General features: G+C 46.8%; 2 protein-coding genes across 2 annotated transcripts; both read right to left on the reverse strand.

Moving 5' to 3' along the window:
• Positions 1-433: 433 nt before the first annotated feature.
• Positions 434-16500, reverse strand: LOC149334435 (neprilysin-1-like). Its single transcript, XM_089556239.1, has 4 exons — positions 16472-16500; positions 14836-15267; positions 4606-4788; positions 434-622 (listed from the first exon to the last, which is right to left on the reverse strand). Exons 2-4 carry the CDS (start codon positions 15265-15267, stop codon positions 434-436), a joined length of 804 nt encoding a protein of 267 aa, XP_089412365.1. The 5' UTR covers positions 16472-16500.
• Positions 7832-12996, reverse strand: LOC149334436 (uncharacterized). The gene is made up of 4 exons (XM_089555136.1): positions 12550-12996; positions 12167-12354; positions 11549-11764; positions 7832-11156 (listed from the first exon to the last, which is right to left on the reverse strand). The coding sequence occupies exons 1-4, from the start codon at positions 12783-12785 to the stop codon at positions 10819-10821; spliced, it is 978 nt and encodes a 325-aa protein (XP_089411262.1). The 5' UTR covers positions 12786-12996; the 3' UTR covers positions 7832-10818.
• Positions 16501-21811: the final 5311 nt, after the last annotated feature.

The raw sequence follows: 21811 nt of genomic DNA on the forward strand, positions 1-21811 counted from the left end.
CACAAGGTACAGTCCATTTTCGTCCGCACAGATCTGTTTTTTCAGTCGCTGCTTCTTCTTGCCAATCGCAACTGGAATCAGCTCCCGGAAAACGTGGCGTCCATCACTGACCAAGTCACATTTGTCCACAGTCTGAAGTGCTTCCTGAGGCTGTGAATGTTGTATGAGCCCCATATAGCCCCATACCTGCACTGACGTATTTGCTTCGTGTTCGCTTTTTGTGTGGACTTGCCTGTATTTGTAGTTTCTCCGAGTTCTAAAGTTTTATTGTACCCCCCCCCCCCTATGTAATGCCCACACGGGCCTTTAGGGTAACTGAATAAGTAAATAAATAAAATAACGGCTCTGCCCAAACATAAGAAACAGCCCCACAAGCAATCGAAACCCATGGACACGGTGGACGGCCCATGGCTGGAATGGCTGCAAGCGGAGGTCAGTCGAAGAAGGTGCACTTCTTCACCGGGTTCATCTTGGAACCCGCGGGGCACTTGAAGGCTTCCGCGAAGGGGGCGAAGTTCATCATGGCCTTGTTGCAGTCGCCGCCAAAAAGGTTGTCCTCGGCTGACTTGGCACAACTGGCAAGGCACGCAGTTATGAAGAACACCTTCGCTTCGCTCAGCTCCTGCGACGCAATGCGCGCAGCAATCGGGAGGGGTTTGCACTTCGAACTCACGCTCGGTGGTAACCGAGCACAGCATTTGAAGTAGCGGCACCCCGAATGGGCAAGAAGTTAATGCCGCCTCCAGGCAAACCTTATGGAACCACATCGTGTGAGTCGTCTGTAGAGCCTGCATCATAATCGCATGCTGAGGTTTTCCAGAAGGGAATAATACTTCACCCATATTTATTAATCTAAGCATCACCGATGACGAATTCTCTAAAATTGTTAATGCCCTAAGAATTTACACTGTTCTCAAGCAGGTTTAAAGAAAAATGTGAGTAGTAATCTCAACTCATTTTCTGTTACTGTCGAGCCAAATAATGTGGATAATATCTCAACAAAGCATTATTTGCAATATTCCACCCAATAATTAAACATATGATGCCCATACATCTTTTCTACTAGGGAGCAAGGAATGAACGCCGCTTATGATCAAACTCACATATTTGTAATCTTGAACAAATTAACCAAGATGCAGGCTTTATGTATGTGCCCGAAAACTTCGCCCCACTGCGGCAAAAACATGGTTCAGTATAGCCCATTCTATTCTCAACTTATTCTGTGCGGTTTTCCTGAGGGACAGTAATAGCCCGTGATGATCTGGTTACTGTTTAAATACAACAAAATCTAGCATTTATAAATTTCTGCAATGAGCCTCATGACCTCCCTGTATGTCCACTTTTTGAGCCCATTCATTAATCACTAAAAAGCAGCTCGATTACTAGAAGTCCTTGAAGCGTTCAGCGAAGAATATAGTCATGCCAATGCCGACCCCAAACGAATTTATTAGTCGTCATTTTGCAGAAGACTCAGAGTACTTCCTTTCATGGAGTGAAACTACAGGCGATAGCAAAAAAAACTATTACAAAATATTATCCTTTGCAGTCGTAATACGGCTTTTCACCACGTATGCCCCAGATTTCCCATTAGAAGTTGTCTTCACGACTGTGTGACGCGCGTAGACGGACCTGAACTTTCAAAAGCTTTGCTTGAAGCCATTTTTTTCGTGATGGACGGAGCCGCACGAAAACATATCTTGGGGATACTCACTAACTTACAGAGTGCCATGTATATTATAAGGATGATTATCATTTTTTGTTTGATCCCCTACCTACTTAGTGTGCCCTCTTCAAAGACGATTGCCGCAGCTAACATTGCTCATGTTGCAGAGATGAAGCGAAGGACGTCCGCCCAAAGTGCAAACTTCTCCTGCCCCACTGGTTTTGATTCCTTTGGATGCACCCTGTGAAACCTTACTCAAGCCAAGTGTATCATTGAACCATACTAATAGAATGTCCGCAGCCGTCCAACAGGAGGCACTGCTGGTGAAACACCGAAAGTGTAGCTCGAGGGGAATCAGCTGTTTTAGGGCGACAGCACGCTCGTTCTCACCGAGCCGCAGAAATGCATCGGCTTACCGACGCAGGAACACGTTGAACAAACTCGTTCCATCATATTCACCACATCTGCATCCCGCATCAAAGTCCTGTCCCCTGAAACCTAAGCGATAATTAGCCGAAAACTTTAAAAACCCTCAGGCCCCACATGACGCGGAACAGTGCCAAACTTTTGCGTCCGAATGGACACGTTTTGCAACAGTAGGCTTCATGCCAGCGGTTTGGAACTCGGAGAATGGCGAGACCGTTTGCAGCGCGCAGTTCTTCCGTTTGAGACCAGATGGCACCGCTGATGCGCTCAGAGCACGGCGCCATTACGGGCCTCGTTAGTCGCTGGCGTGTACGCCTCGACGCAGCAGCGGAAATATCGTGACTAGCTGGCGAATGTGTTCTTCCTAAGAGGCTGTAAAAACGCAGAGAAAATACGCGCTCTGTTGTGGATTGCGGTACATTGACAAAGAGCTAAAGCTGTGAGATCTGATCGTTTGAGAGCTTCACGGAGCCAAACTGTTCGATGACGTACTGCCCCTGTTCGCTCCCGTTCGCCATGCACCCTTTCTGAACCGGCGAACGCAACAAACGCGTTCGCCAGCACTAGATAGCCAGTATAGAAAGACAAGTTTTGATCTCGGAAAATCTGCGAGGTCAAGTGCAAAATATCCGCATGTGCAAGACGTTCCGCCATCGAAACCGTCACTTCGTGCTTTCATTTGGCGTGCAGTGTGCTCAGACCCCATTGCTGGTAAGTTAAGTTGTGCAGCCATTCGTAAAAGGAGCGCCCGAGGCCGAATTAGGAACGAAACAGAAGACGACTTACACTCTTACATACTGCTACTGTATATTGTGCAGTGCACAGCCGTGCGAGCGGACAACGCTTACCGTCAGTCTGGGTATTGCACGCCGCCTTGGTGCTACTCTTGAACTTCGCTTCAAGTAGCGCGGTGTTCGTGGACCATAATCGGAATAAAGCATTTGCATTACGGCAGCTGTGCTGGGTGGTTGTCACTTCCTCGCGGTCCATGCGAGAGAGTCACTAAAAGTGACTCTGCCTGGCTCAGAGTGAAGCTGATTACTTAAACAAACGAGAGCTCGAGCACTTTTATGTCAACATACCGAGGATAGAGCACACCACAATTTTATATGTGAGGCTGGCATAATTCGAAACTCAGTGCATTATGAACGCGTTGCCATACGCGCGTTATAACAATTATATAGCGGAATGCTTGGAAAAGATTGCATGCCAGCTTGTGAAGGCTACTTGATGCATGGTACTACTTACATGATTAGTTAACATTTATGTGTCTATTTTTGTCGCCTTTCTGTGTTTTGCAAACCAGTGCAAAAAATTTTAGGTATCCTAAAGCACCGTTAACAAGTTGTAAACAAATGCGTACGATGTGCATGTGAGCGCTTTAGAGTGGAGTCTGCTTGAGTACGCAATACGACAACGAAGTGCGCTGCTGCAGGAGCATGACGGGCGGCGATGGCCACACGTGTGTTTCGTTATTTAGTCTTTTCTAGTCTATGAAAGCCCCGCTTTCGGGGAGAGTGGTCTCTTTCCGATTAGATGACAGTACTCAATCGAAATATGTAAACTGCCATTCCTCTTCAGCTCCCCCCCCCCCCCCCCCCCCCTTCAACTCGACCGACTGGTAAACGAAAGCGCACATACTGGAATCCAACGTATTAGAGAGAAAAAAAATTCTAAATTGTGCTATGGCTTCCCTGCAAAGTGTTGCGTCTTTGCATCTACTCTCGGCGACCATACAAAGTACATTTATTTTCTTGAGTACTTTGCGCTTGCAATCCAATGGTGCGCTTTCAATTTCTGTGGAAATCACACGTAAGCCACAAAACCTCGTGATGTCAAGATGTGAAACAAGACGCTGAATTTATACACTAAAAAGAAAAGACAGAACATCGACCACAGGCGCCACGTTTCACAAGTTTCGCATAGTAACTTTCACAGCTTAACATGAAGAACAGCCAAGACCGGCAACATACATAACTGAACCTTTTGAGTGAATGAAAAAGCATTTAATAAATCAAGACTGAGCGGCCCATTGCAATACAGAAAGTATCTTACCGTACTAAAACTGTAGCTTCGTGACGTTATTCTTAGTCACGGAACATTTTTTTTAAGATGGTAAAAGCTGCGACTAAAATCCGTAATAATCTTTAGCAGTGAATGCCAGTGACTCATATCGCTACTGTGGTTGCCAACGCTATTCTTTCTGTGGCCATAACTTCGACCATACAGTCTGCACCCCACTTCACCTGAGTTGTGCCCCCGGGTTCAAACAGGGGACGAATATTTTAGCCCTCGAAGTATAAAGACTATCAAAGCCGGCTTGAGTGTACGAGGCTTGGGCCCACCCAACGCCAGAGGGCGAAGAAGAGATCTGTAGAGCTTGAAAGAGACAACAAAAGCCGAGCGCTTATATTCTGTTTTGGACCCAATCTTCTCGCTTTTCACCTTGCTGCTCAAGAGGGCGAGACACCAAGTCGGCTTAGTTATTCTGGGAAAGAAACTTCATCTCAACTTACATCAGAGAGGTGGAGATCACTCTTGTTCGCGTGTTGCTGGAAGGCGGAGAACGCGACCTCAATCGCGGGCACCTCAGGGAACACGCTGGCGTTGTCGGGCAGGCAGCCTCGCTCGCGCTGCCGAAAGATTGGCCGCACCGCCTCGCTCAGCCAGGACGGTACGATGTTGCCCAGCGGGTCCACCTGGCGGGAAAATAAACCACGTCTTCCATATTTTTGCATCTTTCGCTGAAGAACATGGATAAGCCCATGAAACCCCTAATATTCCCTTCAGTTACGGCGTACACGTATATGCGACCAAGGTATATAATGTTCTTCGGATGGCTCATATCTCTAAGCCCTTGCAGCAAGTCGCATAGAGCCACATCGAGCTAGGCACACCAAGTGAAAAAACTGCAAATTTGGCTTTAAAATGGAGGCCTCCACTGTTCATGTGAGTGCCGCAATGGTTGCGGAAAGCAGTATCATTCATTCCTTTGTTCTGCACTCATCAGAGCATCAAAAGGCTAAAATAAATGAATCGCTTACAAAAACTATACACGACATGAGCATATGAGCATTCGAGAGAAAATGTTTTATTAATCATCACGGGCAATAGAATCTGTGCAGTCGGGCCATATTCCTTGCAGGAACCTCTGTGTCCTAAAATATGCGCCTTCAACCGTAAAATAATTGTGAGTGAACGGAGCATAAATATCGAATCCCTAGCTGAGAGAACGTCAGGAAGATGCTAGTTAAGTCAGAAAATAAGTGTTTATGCTGTAATTTTTTCAAAAATGCCACCGACGACGAGAACCCTGAAACTTCACTTAGGCTCAGTTTATCACAACGCAACAAGGTTACTTGATAGCAGGTCCAACATGCAATATGATATCGCCAAGGAATGCTGTTGGCGAAGCGGAGCAATCACCCCATAAGTGGGATCAAGTATTACGGCCGGCATGTTGTGATCGTCATCAAACTTTTCAAGCAGAACATAGTCGAATATTACACATAATTCATTACTGATCGTAGTCCTTCCTCTAGGTGATACAAGAGTGCTGAAAAATAGTTTTCGGGAGCATGAACGTGCCTTTTTCAAGTAGAAAGGAGCTAATGTCACAATCTGTGAAGAGGAGGAAGAGCAAGAAACGAATTATCAAGGCCAGCGTTAAGGGCCAGCGAAAAAACGTGCTTCCTGCACTAAGCACCATCGGTCGTCTGTCAAGCCCGAGTGACGCCAAGTACTTCAGGAAGGGGAGAGAGGGTAGGGAAAATAAGAAAAGGTAAAGGAAGTCGTACATCAGTAAAGAACGTGCTCAGTGTCTGCCCTCATTTCCGCGCAGTTGGGACTGTGAACTTCGTCACACCATCCGGAGCTGCAGAGCATTAGGAACAAGTGGGAAAGAATGTGCACTTTGAGTATGCGCTTCTAAAAAAATGGCTGTTGTTTACCTCTCATTAAACGTGGAGGGTTGCGAAAGCAACATCTGCGCGTCGATATATACGTTGCGTGAGCTACATTGTTACACAGTCTCGCAGTTTCACGTGCTCTTGCTAGACCATACTGCGCATGCGCGAGGAGCAAGTGACCTCACTGCGCATAGGTGGCGTGCCACGCCGCGCGCTCTCGCCTTCCTTTCCTAAAAACGATCGGAGTGCAAAACATTACAACTCCAACGCCAATGAACACAATGAACGCCGCCGACCTATGGCTTCAGCGCCGAGTTTCTGGAACCACGTTGTCAATGCCAGCACATGAAGCGCACATCTGTCACTATCGCCACTTAGCTTAAACCATGGTTGAGGTCTCCGCTGTTCCAGGGCAGTTAGGCGCTTCCAACTGGTTCAGGTGTTTACTGAGATGTGGACACCTCGCACTCACCTCACGCTATGTATATCCTGGCATAGCAGAGTTAAGCCATTGCCAATTTTATACACACCACAGACCACGCAGATGGCAATGCGCAGTCGCTACTGTGCATCAGAGAGGAACAGAGAGAGGCAGACTGTCGGCTACACGATGGAGAGCGCGCGGCTGCGGCGGCGGCTGCGGCTCCGGCGCGCCAGCTATGTACGTACCGTGTGACATCACCCGCTCCTCGCGCATGCGCAGCTTGGCCTTTCCAGAGCTCCGCGAAATGGCTCGGCGACAAGCGTAGTGTTGCTTTCGCAACAAAAGCAACTTAAAGTGATATAACGAAAGAAATAGTGGAACTAGCGAATGAGGATAAAGATAGGAGGCAAGAAGCTGCCACAAAATTGGTATACTTGCAAACGTTCATGAGCTGATAAATTTTTAGACAGCAGAAAAGAAGGCCACACTTTACAACGAATTTTTCTGATTTATTTTTGTCTCGAACCCTTACGTTACGTTTGGCAAGGGCAAATACTGAAGCAAATTTTTAGAAACAGATCTACAGATGCTGCTCCAGGGTGAGCTTCTAGCTGAGACCAGAAAAAAAAGCCATTGAGACAAAACCTCGAAACAGGCGAACTTTTCAATGGACAGATGTTAATGCTGCAACACCGGAGATGATGATGTAGGGCGTCTGCGGAGAGAGATGGAAAAAAAAAGAGAAGAAGGGGGAAGACAACTGAGTGTAGTGACGGTACTCAACTGAGCCTAATGTGTGTAGAAATGCAGAAAAGCAGCCGTGCCCCTACGTCACAATGCACGGTTAACATAAGTGACGGGATTGGACTCAAGTGCATACTGCAATGTACTGGCGTTAGTGCGTATTAAAATAAACCACTTCAGCAGCACTTTGTAGTATAAAATCCCCGAGAAGACACAGAAAACGGACCCGGTTGAAGCACAAGGTTCCACGGGAGTGTGAACGGGGAGGCAAAACCCGCCCAGACCAAGCCTTTCTCGGGGCCAATGACGACAGTATCCCGAAGTACCTCTCCTCAAAAACAAGCAGAAAAGATGTGCAGACACAGGCCAAGTAGTCATCATCATCACCACGGCACTAACTACACCCCCTGCAGGACAATGACCTTCCCTGTGTCCTTCAATGAACGAGGTCTTCCGCTAGCCACGGCCGCCTTCTCTCCGCGTTAGCTCCTAAGCTCATCCACCTTATACGCCCCTGCTACGTATATTCCACCTGCCTCCGCGATGATCTTTTAAATGGCTTAGAGTAAAGTGCACTATATCTCGCACTCTATATTATATTTTCACTATACGTTCAGTACCCGCTAACGGTATATGCTTACTTAGGATTTAATAGAGAGTTTTAGTTCTGCGTAGCGACCGTTACGCACGCAGAACGTACGTTCGTTGCGGAACGCTACGGCGTTTATCGGAGACGCTCCCCGGACAGGCTTTTAGAAGCGCGCAAATCTCCTGCGTACGCAAGACTACGCAAACCACCGCAGCGCCATCCATGGACATAATCATGAACCATTAGTTGTCTTTTGAAGTCGTACGAATCCAAGACACGCCGCGTCAATCCAGCGCCAAGTTCTGGTGTTTTGCGCGTGCTTACTCATGGGAATCGAGGCGAGAATCATTGAATGCGATCATTTCAGGAGTGTTTGGGGGTTTATTTGAACAAAAATACCTTTGAGTGAGTGTGGTGCAGGTTGCGTGTGTTCAGTGATTGTTCGTTGTGCTGATGTGTTGTGTTGCGAGTCAAGTGCGTACAGCGGGTTTGGCTGTTGACAGCGGTGTTTGCCCCGTGAATTCGCGACTGAACCATTTCGTCATGCCTCGCTCATCTGTGTTGTGGGACCCCTACTGCCTGTGTTATTTAGACTGGACGGACATCGAGGCACTGATCATGCGGCCGCGCCAACGTGAACCGTGCAGGAGGGTGTACGCCTCGCGAAATGGTACACTCAACATCGACAAGATTCCAGATGTGACGTTCCGGCGTCAATTCCGCTTTGAAAAGGCGGACTTCCCTGTTCTTCTAGATGCTCTCAGCATACCTGAGAGTGTCACAAGCGCCCAGGGAGTTTGCGTATCGGGGCAAGAGGCACTTTGCATGTGCTTACGTAGGCTAGCTTATCCAAACAGGCTGTGCGATTTGCAAGAGTATTTTGGCTGCCACTACAGTGTGATATCTAGCGTCGCGAACAAGATGATGCTCCACATCGAAAGAAACTTCGGGTATCTTCTGGACGACCTCACCAAGCACCAATGGCTGTCACTAACCGGCTTGGAAGAGATGAGCAAGGTTATATCTTCTATTCTCACTCACCACTGTGCCATTTAACTGGAAACGTTGCAGGGATGTTGCAAGCAAAAGTAGAACAGTGCTTTTGCATACTTCAATTAATAGATTATTGTGATGCAATAACTACATTTTGCATGCTGTAGCATTAGAGGAGTTGGAGTCTTCTTTTTATTTGTGCCTTGCCACTGTTTTGTAGCCTGTGGTAAGCTGGGCTTTTGTATGCTTTTTTTGTGGGTTGGTAATTGAATTGATGTTTTTAGAAGAATGTTTCTGAAAGCACATGTCAGGCAGTCTGAATTGCAGCAGTGGTAGACAGGGGGCAGAAAGCCTAGATTCTTGATAACACGAAATGAAGTTAACAAGGTTTGAGGGGCAACCTCAGTCCCTAGAAAACATTTTACCAAGAGAATTTGTTTTTGTCGGGCAAAACCAAGGCAAGTGCTCTTGTCGAAACATTGTCAAGCAGACTGTGGCTGTGCGTATACCCTTGTTAACTGTGTTTTGTGTTGTACTACACCAAGGAATTTTTTTTGTCCTATAGAATATTTGATATGTCAACAAGTGTTGAGACATCCGTACTACACTGCCTTTGTATTTTTTCTTTTCAATTGCCTTCTCAATGCTTCATTCGTACCATGGAGAGGAATGTCTTAGTCAGACATTGCATGATTCATGAACGCACTTCAAACAAGAATGAAAGGGGAAGACTGAGATGACACAGGTGCTGTCTTCCCCTTTTGTCCTTTGCTTGGAGCACTTTTGTGAATCATGAACATATACAAACTGGCCCAATTTTCTTCATTCCTACATTGCATTCTGTGGCCTCCTTCCTAGAGTGCATGTATGCACTTGAAAGAAAGTTGTTTATTTCTCATTTCTACATGTATTACCTACTTCTCAAATTTACTGTACCACGTATGTTAAGTTTCTGACACTGATTAAAGATTTATTATATAATTTATTCCAGGCAGTTCACGAGAAAGGTGCAGCCCTCACAAACTGTTGGGCATTTATTGATGGGACTGCCCGGCCGATATGCAGACCATCAACCAACCAGCGGCTGTACTTCTCGGGACACAAAAGGCTGCACGCTTTGAAGTACCAAGCGTTGATGTGCCCAAATGGCTTAATATGCGAGCTTGACGGGCCATACCCAGGAAGGATGCATGACTCTGGTGTGTTGCACGTCCAGTGCAGTTTCATTTTGAGCTAATATAAACATAGATACATCTGTGCTTACTTCAGAATCTCGCACAAAATTACTCATTTAAGAACACTTGTGGGGAGAGGAAGGCTTACATTAGAGAACTTAACTCGCAGGGCAGATTGATGTATTCAAAGCACTGCTACACATAAATGCTAGCTGCAATGTTTGCCATTGTGAGAGCTTTACTGTATAATTGACTGTAACCGAGATAGTTGTTTTTTGTTCACATGTACAGTCTAGTTAACCAGCATTTAATCTCCCCCTTTTATTCACATGTACTTTCAGGAATACTCCGTGAGAGCAAGCTTTACAACAAGCTGGAGAAGCTGGTACAAGGGCAGCAGTACGTAATCTACGGTGACCCTGCGTACCCTTTACGGCCACTATTAATGAAGCCATATGGAGGCGCATCTTTGACGAGGCCGCAAGAACTGTTCAACGCCTCCATGAGCACCGTCAGGCAATCTGTAGAGTGGGGATTTGGTAACATTATCTCGTCGTTCGCATTTCTGGACTTTAAGAAGAACAACAAAATACAACTGCAGGCAGTTCCAAGGATGTACCGAGTGGCCGTCCTGCTCAGCAACTGCCAAGCGTGCATGTACGGCAACCAGATCTCAGTATATTTTGGATTGGAACCACCATGCCTTTTTGATTATTTGAGATGTAATGTGCAATAAGTGACAACACACGCTGTATTTATTTTATTCATGTAGAGCCTTTCTAAAACACTGTGCCTTGCAAGTAACAAATATTCCGCACTAAGCTGCAACCTGAGCTTAGCAACAGTAACCTGAACCTACATAGAGCAATTTTTTTTTGCTTTTTTTTCTATCTCCTCTACCCGCTTATTTTTTCTGTGAGCGCCTTTAAAAGGCTCAACATTGCTTGGTTGGTCTGTGTGGAAAGTTGGCTCTGTTCGTGCCTATGCTCTTCTTCTTTTGCTTTTATTTCGAGCTCTAGTTGCCGGAGCTGGAATTCCTTTTCCATTTTTTGTTTCTTGAGCTCATGTTTTTGCTCCGAACGTCTCTGCTTTAGTTCTAGGCGCATCTTTTCAAGCTCGAGGCGGCTGTGTTCTAGTTCAGCGTCTTTGTCATGGATATCTTTCTCATGACGCCACCTTTTCTCCAGGAATTCGCGGTCGGCCGTGGTTTCAGCATCCTGGTTCCTCTTCCTTTCTGCGCAAGTAATCCAATATATGTGCTGTTCGTATGACATTGCACTGCAATGAGGGATTAAGCTTGCAAACAAGACACAAAGGGTGAAAATTCGGCACGCAAACAAGACACCTACAAGTGGGATGCTAAATTAGTTAACATACAACTCATTTGCATTATGTTCTCATTCATTCAGTTTTGTTGTGTTGTTCCTCATTTGAATTACATTGAATGCTCAGTAAAGCGTAATATTCTAATATTGTATTATGGTGACAGTGATACACCATCACAAGATATGCTAGGAAAATTAGCATGTGACGTGTTACAGTGTAAGGACTTACAAAATCTAGGCACACTTGTGTTAGACTATAGAAGTCATGCGTGCTGTAAGCTACAAATTTGATACTGCATACTTCGGGGGGTAGGTGCTACTGCTGTGGACGGCTGTGTTGGTTGGTGACTTGGCGCACTTGCATTGTTGAGTGGTGCGGCACTTGGGCTGGGTTCGTCCTGTGGTAAGGCTGCTGGGCTTGTTGAACCGCCTGCATTCTCCACTACACCAGCAGCAATTCCTTCCAATATTCCTGCAGCGGTCTCTGATGGATCGTTCTCGTTGGAAGAACTTTGCGCTGCATATAGCGAATGAGAAGACAAGGTTCTTATTTCACAAGCATAGCGATGCAAGAAAAAAAAGGCTCAAATGTATATTAGGTCTGCCTGCCCTCATGATCATGTGTGTTCTTGGCAAGTGCCAGTTTTCTTGCAATAAAGTGCATATTACTGGTGACTCAGACCTACTGCACTGTTCCACAGTGATCACTGACATTCAGTGATCCTTTGGTCCTTTTCAGCGGAGGCTGCCTAACTTGAATAATATAGAATGCTTGTTATAGACTGCCCCAGTATTTTGTTTTCTGTGTATCGAAGAACATCTGATACCAACACGAAAACGATCGCTAGCGTGATACTAAACGCTCAACGCCCTGAATTAACGTGCCAAAATGCACAGCTTTAAATTCCAGTCTACGTACAGGAGTCTTGGCAAGGTGCTAGTGTTGACGCTGCCGCGAACACTGCGGTAGCTTTGTCCCGGGTGGCAGCGGTAGCCGGCACAGCCGCCGGCCGGCGCCGCTTGATGGTGTAGCCATACACCCGCGCGAGGTCAACGATGTCTTGAAGTAATTTTTCTTTCTCATCGTACTCTTCCTCGGTGCCGGATCTAGAGAGTAAAGAACGCGTAAACTTTCCGAAACAAACAGTCTGCATAGAGCTCATCACTGTTGTTGTGCGCTCTTCTGGTAAAGGAGAGAAAAACGCTTCCCACAGTAACCGGGCACGTCCTTTACATGCATAACATTGAAGGCAAATCTATTACAGTAATTTAGCTTCAAGATATGAGAAACTTGGTACTTACTTCCTGAGGTTTGCGCGATCCTGGGCAACGAAGTACGCCAGCAACAAGTCGCAACGTTCGCGCAATGTGCGCACGGTGAAAACCTTGTGAGTCGCGTACTGCACATTAGTTGCGATTCGCGTCCACTGCGACGGATCGGCAAATGGGTTGCACGCGCAAACTTCTCGCAGCAACGCCAAATCGTCGGCAATCAAAAAGCGCGCGCGAGGCACGTTTGCGGCTCGGTTCGCTGCCATGTTGGAAAACGTGTCTCGCGCTCTCTCGTTTCCAACGAGAGCAACACGCAGACGTCTCAACGTTACAAACGTTACGTACGCAGAGGACGGGATCTCTACGTACGTACGCGGCGGATACGCAATACGTAAGGCTCGAGCTGCGTACGACGCATGCGCAGTGGAGGGCCCGCAACCCGGCTACGTACGTAAGGTTCTTGCGTATGGTTACGTACGCAGAACTAAAACTCTCTAATGTCCCAGAATTGACTCATGATGCACCAGACGCCGCACCGTGGGATTCCAGATAATTTCCACTACATAGGGTGTTTACGTGTACTGACATCGTACGGTTGATGGGATTCTAATATTTCGCTTAGATAAAATGCGAGTGCTAAGCCGAGATCAAACCCGCATCTTTCGGTCAGCTGCCAAGCACCTCAAACACTCAGCCGCAGCGCCGGCATCAGCACCAGTCAGATCGCTCTCTTTTAAAGCAGCGAAATTCTCGGCCAGCGCGGCGTTTTTCTGTAAGTTGGTAATCACGGTAAAGCTAATCTTATCCTATTTGAAAGACATAGTATGCCTGGGAACTTTAAGTTCTATTATTTAAATAAACAATGCTGACCATAGCTTTAGCCGGTGTTCATTAACTTCTCTCCTTGTAATACATGATCACTACGATGGTTTAATATTTCGGTAAAATTTGTCGCCACAAAAAATCCACTAGCTTGGATTAACCTTTGTGCCCAGGTTTCTGAACGCCACCACATCTTTATTCCTTGTGCTCAAAAAAGCTCCCTGTCACAACCTGTCTGCGAGGCTGGCCTTGGCTAGCGGGGAGCTAGAAAACAAGTCCATTGGCTCGGACAGTTTGTAGTGAACAATGTAACGGGATTTTCTTAAAAGCAGTGATAATGAACAATATATGTCCACGCAATTATACTAAAGTTTAGATTACACATCTCATCTTTCGTTCTTGTGATGCAGTTGTTTTTCATGTCTCTACAAATATTCACAAACGTATTTCGTCGAAGGATATTTGAATATTTTGAGGTGATAACTACATAGCAATCCTTCGAGTTCCTTCACTAGAGTACAAAAAAAAACATTTTTTACAATACCAAGTAGAAGAATTTGAAATCAACAAACATTTGGGAACCGAAACTGGGTTTCGACCAAACGTTGACGTCACGACGGACCATCGCCTGACGTCGCGGATACTGTCTCAAAACCTATCGTATGGGCGTCCATTGGTTAAAAGCTGCAACTATAGGTAAGAGCTGCGTTCATTATTTTTCTGAAATGACAGAAAACCGGGTTTCAATTTTTGCGATTCACGAAACACGGGGCGAATATTGGCGGCAGCCGTCTTGTGGCATCACAAACACAAGGTTGCCCACAAAAATGTGCCAGAATGAGGCCACGAAACGGAAAGCCTTAGTGAATCGCGCTTCATGAACACACTGCCGTGGTCCAAACTTGCCAGACAGGACCAGAAAACGGCAGAAACGTACTGTGGAAGCTTTAGTGAGAAAAACTTCGGTCGTTTACTTCTGTAAGCCATCCCTCATAGGTACGCTCCCTGAATGAAAGCGTGAACCAATCAATGAACCTGACTTATTTAAGTATGCAGTTTTATGCAGGAATAAAAGAAAGAAATTGCAAACTGAAACTTGCGTGGTACTAAACCTGTTCTATGGCAGCACCAACAATGCACATAAAAACAAAATAACCGCAATTGACAGAAGGGAAACTTACGTGACAAAAGAAAATGAAAAGTAAAAAACACCGAAATATTTATACATCTGAAATAATGTCACATTAAAGGGAAAAGTTAAAATGAACATCAACATCAGCCTGCTTTATAAGCGTTACGGACTACACGAACAAAACAGTTCGGATAACCTTTTTTTCGTTCTTATTCATAAGACAGCAATCTGCGATAATTAAAGACATGTTGTCCCTCGATTCATTTTTGGTCAAGCTTTGGCAACTGCATACTGTCTTCAGCAACACGTTAAGCTCATCATTAGGCTGTTTATCAATGAATGTTGCTTTGGTGGCTGCTTACATTGACACCCTCACTGTCCAACGCTCCGACCAGCTCCCTGGCGTAGAAGTAGCCGAGGCCGCCGTGCAGCATGGCTTTGGTGCCGTCCATGTAGAAGAGCGGCGGTGCCAGGGCGCCCAGCGACATCGACAGGGCGTTCAGCACGGGCACGTACTCGATGAACGGCAGGGCACTGCTCAGGCGCAGCCGCTCCTCCTGGACGCCTGCCTCGGAGCCGAACAGGCTGCGGATGTTGCGCCGGGTGTCGACCCAAAGTTGGGCGAACGAAGAGGCATTCTCGCTGAAGTTGGCGTGGGCCTGCTCTAGGGCTTCCTCGGTGAGATACTTTTCGGCAGGCCACAGTACGGTGGCAACATTCTTCAGCTTCTGGACGGCGATGGTGATAGTCTGGTTGTCCAGCCAAGAGGCAGCCGCTGTTTTGTTCATGGCCATCTGCAGTATAACAGAGATAGATGCGGGTCATGCTCCTGAGGGTTGCCCTACGCGGAACAGTCCAAACTTGGCTGAATTTGCAACAACTGGCCGTTTCACGGTAAGCACACGGCTATTGACGGGCCGTGCACTCACAAGCACGGAATTTTTGCTCGCCACCTTCGCTATTTTCTCGCTCAAGGATTCCCCAGAAAATTGTTTATCGCTTCTCCGTAGGCTAAAAGCGGGTGATTTGCACACTTGTAGAGTCCAGTAGCCTCAGAAAATAGTCTGACGCTGCGGACAATTCACGAGGAGCTGGAGAAACATGTGCACTCTGATCAGGTGGGTTTCTGACCCTGAACTAATTGCATCATCCATGTGCGTACATGCTCCGAAGGATGACGGACAGCAGCGTTCTTTCCTTTTATTACTGTATTCTTATTAAACCCGTTTACAGTTTATTAAACCCGTTTACACTTAACAGTGCGCCCTCTCCGCGCACTTATTTATCATTTGAGGTTGCAGGGAGAATCAGATGTCCGCATGTTCCGTGTCAAACCAGTGCAAATGTTTTGCAGCCCTGTGAGGAATAAAGTTGTACAACATGAACTGGTGGGCGAGTTGGTCTGACATATCAGTTGGTCTGACGAGTTAGTCAGCGCAGTGTCAAAGCCACCTAGACACTTGAGAATTCAAGATGGCGCTGGCTGTGTTCGTCCCTTTCTCTCCTTTGGCCCTCTGCCGTAGCGCTGCTTCACTAGATAGACCTGTGAGGAAGCTGTTGTAAGGAAAAAGGGGCACGAATGTGGATACCCAGCCACACCTGACAAAAATCCACATCCCTCGTTTTAGGCAAAAACAAGAGATGGGAAAAATTATGACAGAAATCGATTACATCCTTGATAATTTTCTATACTCTACGAGTCGAAATCAGAAACTTCAAACACTTCTAGACAATGACGTAGCTTGCGTTTCTCTGTGTACCTGCCGGAAAATAATTCCACTTTCAGTCGGATAAAGAACTGGCTCGTATCTCCTAGAATATAATGCGCAGCACAAGTTGTTGCATATCTTATAGGCTTCTGGGTGCATGATTTGTAAGAAAATATTGGGAAAGCAGGCGCATGAAGCACTAAAGAAAAATTGAAGGCAGCGAAAGATGTCAATTTGCTGACGACTGCCTGCCCTTCTGCCTACAAAAGAGCTCGTGAAGAAAACTCACGCTGTCCTCTAAACCGCTTCCGCTACAAAGCCACACCCTGTCCACCACCTCTCACACAACTACTCTTCTGCTGACATGCACAGGCCTGCATGATTGGTCATGACTGACCGCGACTCTGCAAACCAAGGGACGGCAAAGATTCGGCCAGCGGACAGAAAGTTTGATTATATCTACCATTTTTTTCAAGCTAGTAGTGTTGCGTTACAAGAAACAGCTGGCCTGTGGGCCCGCGAGCTCCGGAAACTTTGTGTCGCGAGCGTTCCGATCCATACTCGGCGTCGCAGAGTGCCGGCATCGTCGCGGACGCGGTTCTCATGTTCGGCGTTTGATAACGCGAACGTAAAAGCCGAGGGACGAGAACACGTGGACACGGCGTTCGAGAACACGACCGTCAGCGCCCAGGGACGCTTCCTCCACAAGAACGCGCTGCTTGGTCTCGTGGGCACAGCGTTCGAGGGAGCAGCAGTGAACGCACGGGAGCCAACGAGAGGAGTCCCTCCAGCAGCGCAAGAGAGCAGCTGCTCGGGGAGCCAGTTTGTACCTTCCAAGGGCCTTGGGCCCTCTCTTCTTCTGGATCAAATTCTTTTAATAAAGACCCATTTCCCAGCCTTCACCGAGTCCACAGCCCGTACCTCGCAACAGTAGTTGAATCTCGGTTAGTACTATTCAAGTGATCATGCCACATACGGCTAAGATGGCACGTGCGTTTTGGAAAGCCACCCATTTCGCGCCGCTCCAAGCTTCTGACGCGCACACAGAAAACCAGTTCGTGATCCCTGTTTGAAAGTGAGTGGTGGTGTATCCCTGCCTCTGGAATACGGGCCCAAGAAACTGTAAATTAACCGGAGACTGGTTGCACTATCGGCCAGTGATGGTGACACGTGCAGTTTTTATTTTAAATTTTAGTACCAGAATTCGCCGCAGTGGCTCAGTCGTTATGGCGCTCGGCGCTCTCCCGAAAGATGCGGGTTTGATACCGGCCGCGCTGGTCGAATTTCAATAAAGGCGAAATTCTAGGGGCCCGTGCACTGTGCGATGTCGGTGCATGGTAAAGTACCCCAGGTGGTCGATATTTCCGGAGACCCTCACAGCGGTGTCCGTGATAGCCTGAGTCGCCTTGGGACGTTAAACCCCGATAAACCAACCAATTTTAGCACAATAAAGCTCCATTCTCAGTGAAACTGGCGTCGGTGTCGATAAGATGGTGCCATAAATTCATACAGGATAACTTAAATCTTACTTTAGTGTAACTTTACGATTACCTGTGGCCATCATTATGACGAAAACAGTTTATAATAGGCCTCTCTCTTCTGTACAAATAAAATAGCTCATTGAACTCCTTAAGGACACGTCAAGAAAGAATTCAGTGTGACACGAGCAGTGATAGGAACTTAAACATATTTCTCGACCGAGAAATATTGAAAAAATGCGAGCAAAATTGCAAGATCATGAAATAAGTACAAATATACAGAGAGAAAGTCTTCCGAACGTTTCGTTTTACCTCTTAGTGAGGCTAACTTAATTAGTGGCAAGGCGGGGACAATCTTTCTTTAATTCTATTTCCTCGTCTTAAAACAGCATCATTCCCTCGTGCGTACATCCGACGGACAAAGAGTGGGGTAAATATTTTCCTTTGAATTACATATCCATCTGGCCGTGCTTATTCCTATCAAAGTGCATTTAGCATGGTTACTTAGATTAGTATTTTTGCGGAAAGAATAATTTCCGGGTAGTGATCAGGTGAATCACATAACCGGGGATACTACAACATTGACCACGCCTACATTGCTGCCATGGCTTCACTATTACTGGTCGAATTTCATCAGCTAACAATTTCATTGGTGGGACGCCGAATGACCGACTTCCGGTAAAAACCTGCAACGGTGTTAACTTCAGCTCCACGACAAAACGTCTATCCAGGTCAAGGCGGTAGCATTTCCATGAAGGCGAAAGGCTGGAGGCCCGTATACAGTGCTATGTGAGTGTACTTTAAAGAAGTGCAGGTAGTCGAAGTTATCCGGAGCCCTTCACTACGGCGTTTCTCGTACCCTGCGTCGCATCGGGACGTTAAATTCAATAAACCATAAAATAAACAAAACGCATCTAATATAACCAATCATGCGGGACGCAGAATGAAAAGGGAAAGGCGTGTGACCGAAATGATTCGACACAAGTTTCGTTTCCAGACCTCCTTTTCATTGCTAACTCGCACTACTGATCGCAATTTCTCAGTGACAACACTGCCTACCTCGTTGCGTCAATAATCACCGCATAGTAGGCATCCAGCTACGTGACACTGCTCTCCCCAGTCTTTTAGCATTATATAAAGAGAAACATATAGGACAGCATTACAAGGACCTGAAACGCTTGATTGATTGTGCGGTCCAGGGGGTGGAAGCAAGGGTATAAATACAGAGAAAAAGAACAACCTATCTTCAAAACGCTGTGCGCAGGAGCAGAATGCTGCGGAAAGTGCAGCGTGGTTCTCTAGTGTTTCGTTTATTGGTTTAGTTTATTGGGGTTTAACGTTGCACAACGACTCAGGCCATGAGGGGCGCCGTAGTGAATTTCTCCGGAAATTCCGACCACCTGAGGTTCTTTAACGTGCACTGACATCGCACAGTACACCAACGTGACTAGTTATTAACTTGAGTCACTTCATAAGCGTCACCCATAAGCTCTTGTAAGTTGGAGTATTGCGCCCACCTCCACGATTCCGGATAGGTGTTCGTTGATGAAGGTGCGCTTCTCGGTCGGGAAGTAGGCGGCTATGGCCAATGCGACCACAAGGAGCTTGTAGTTGGCCTCCACTTGCGCGGCGCAGTAGAGTGGTCGCGCTTGTTCCGCACGTTGCTTGTCCCCGTGCATGATGAGGAGGGCGGCTTCAGGGTTCGCCATGATGCCGTAGGTCCACACGAATAGCCATGCGATGTGACGGCGCACGTCACTGTCACCAAATTTCTCGAAGATTTCGCTGATGCTATTCAGCAAAGCCAGATCACTAAAGAGTACCAAGTCGTCTGGCGTTAAGGGCGGGTCGATCTTCAGCACAGAGTTTAAGGCATGTCGTATGTACTCCGAATCAGTGATCGGAGAATACTTTTCGAAATCGCGCAGCGGAATTTGACCAGGAACGCGAACCTTGGTCGTCCCGGACCTAATAAGGCGGTTGAACACGTATTCTAGCATGTTGTAGGTTTTCGTGATTACCTCCGGTTTCGGATCGCTATTCGTGTTGTTGGCAAAAAGATCAAAGAAGCCTCCGTAGGCTTGGTTGAACTTATGCCTCGGTATGTTCTTGAAGAGGGCTTTCGAGATGGTCATCTTGTCGTTATGCGAGAAGAATATGCGTCGCTTGGGATGCACTGGTGTGCTCGCGAGAACCGTCATCGTGAACCAGAGGCTCACTCTCCAGTTGAAAGCGAGGTCCAGCATGACTTCGATGGCAGGCCCGCTGTCCTGGGGATCCTCCGGCCACACTAGGCCCCGTGCTCTCATAAAGTCCTCTATGACGTGCACCTGGGAGCCCGTCTGCGTCATGCAGCGGTTGAACATGGCGGCCACTCTCCTCCCCGCGGGCAGCTGAGCCAAGCCGTCGTGCAGCATGGCGGGGAACCTCCTGAGCCACAGCATGGACATGTCCGCCAGTGCAGAGGTCGAGATGGCGGAGACCTTGCGCTCCCTCCAGTTGCCGCACACGTGGGCTCCGAAGTCGTGGCACGGATCCACGGACATATCTAGCTGATCTTCTATGAGATCCCTGCAGAAAGTGGAAGCAGTGTATTTGTTTTTTTTTTGCAAAATAATTACGTGGTGTGTCGGCTAGTGGGCACAGATTTGGAAACAACGGCGTTATCTATGAAGATCCAAATTTCTCACATTCCTATGCGGTCGCATTCGCCTTGACAGAATGTTTTTATTACTAAAATGTTTCTGTCACAAAGACAATATATTTCAACTTTCATCATTGCATATAGCGCAAAACGCGGCGTATATATTAGAACTGCCTGTTGAAGGATCTGAATTTCAGTTACTCGAGTTTAATCCACTACAGACACTGCTCCCTTATACACCACGCACAGTCGAAAAACCAGTTTTTGCACGAGCGGGCGAGCGCAAGCCCGTCCTGCCCCTGGCTGAAATAACTTGAGGATTCTACATACTCTAAACTATCCACCTATTTTAATAACTGGAGGATATATTTTGGAGCGCCCATCCATTGAAATGTGTACGACTTCAACAGGTTGAGCAGAGTTCGGTTTTGGGGCCTAAAATTGTAATTAAAACACTTTCCTCTAATGTACGAAGTCGATAAGAGGAGACACCTTCACTTCTCGGAGCAAGCAAAAGGAGGGAAGCTTGAAATATAAACAGGCGGGATAGCCCTGTGTGCTTGAAGCGACATTTGAAGCCAAGCGTCTTTAAGCATTAAAACAGCGCTGCCTTGTAATGACAATACCTACGATAAGCCTTTGCCAAGCCTCAACTTGTGACCTTTAGAAGTTAATACCAGGTTAATATATTCATCAAACTGATAATGCAATCTTCATGACGAGGTGTTAATGCTTAGAAAAACTTCTGTGCTAAAGACGGAGTGGGTGGAGGAAAAAGGGGGCATATTGTCGGCACGAGTGTTGCTCAGACACGCCGTGCAGCCTTTGTAAGTGGCTTGGCGGGTTCTCGAACGGTGCTTTAAGGCCAAGCGTACGTGCGGATGGTACAGATCATCGCGGCTATTTTTCGGTAAATACCGCCAACTGTGGTAGCTGCAGGAAAAATGGTTAGACGGGCCAGTTAAGAAGGCAAATAACTATAAGCTAATTTTTAACTTCCTGCCTTTTACAGTTAAGATCCTCATTTTTCTCTTTATTTATCACTCGGAATTGCTGATGTCCATACCAGTTTTTAGAGCAACATAAAACGATTCTAGATGAAGCAAACGAGCAGCAAAAACACGGGCTGTTGTGAAACGCGCCACCACAAGCAAGAAGCAGAAGAACCCATGCAATCATGTCATTAAGTGTGTGTCCCCGAGTGGCGAGCGTATCACGAGCACTTTTTTCCAGCACGCGATCGCCACCTGATTCTGTCCCGGCACGAAGCGTCAGCGAGGAGAATGAATGCGACAAGCTCACCGCTAGGCGCTGCGCGCAGGCTGGCGTGTCACAACATGAGGAAACTGCCCATATTCTTTACCTCTAGGACCGGCTAGATTGGCGCTTGCTAAAATCTTTACTATTGGGATGGATGTTGCAAAGGGCGATACAGAGATAGACTGAGATGGGTAAAACGACGCAATATACGTTAGCAAATAGCTTGGTAATTATTACGTCTTAGTTG

Source organism: Amblyomma mixtum, chromosome 8, assembly GCF_055824585.1.
Source record: "Amblyomma mixtum isolate Tamu chromosome 8, ASM5582458v1, whole genome shotgun sequence".
Taxonomy (NCBI): Eukaryota; Metazoa; Arthropoda; class Arachnida; order Ixodida; family Ixodidae; genus Amblyomma; species Amblyomma mixtum.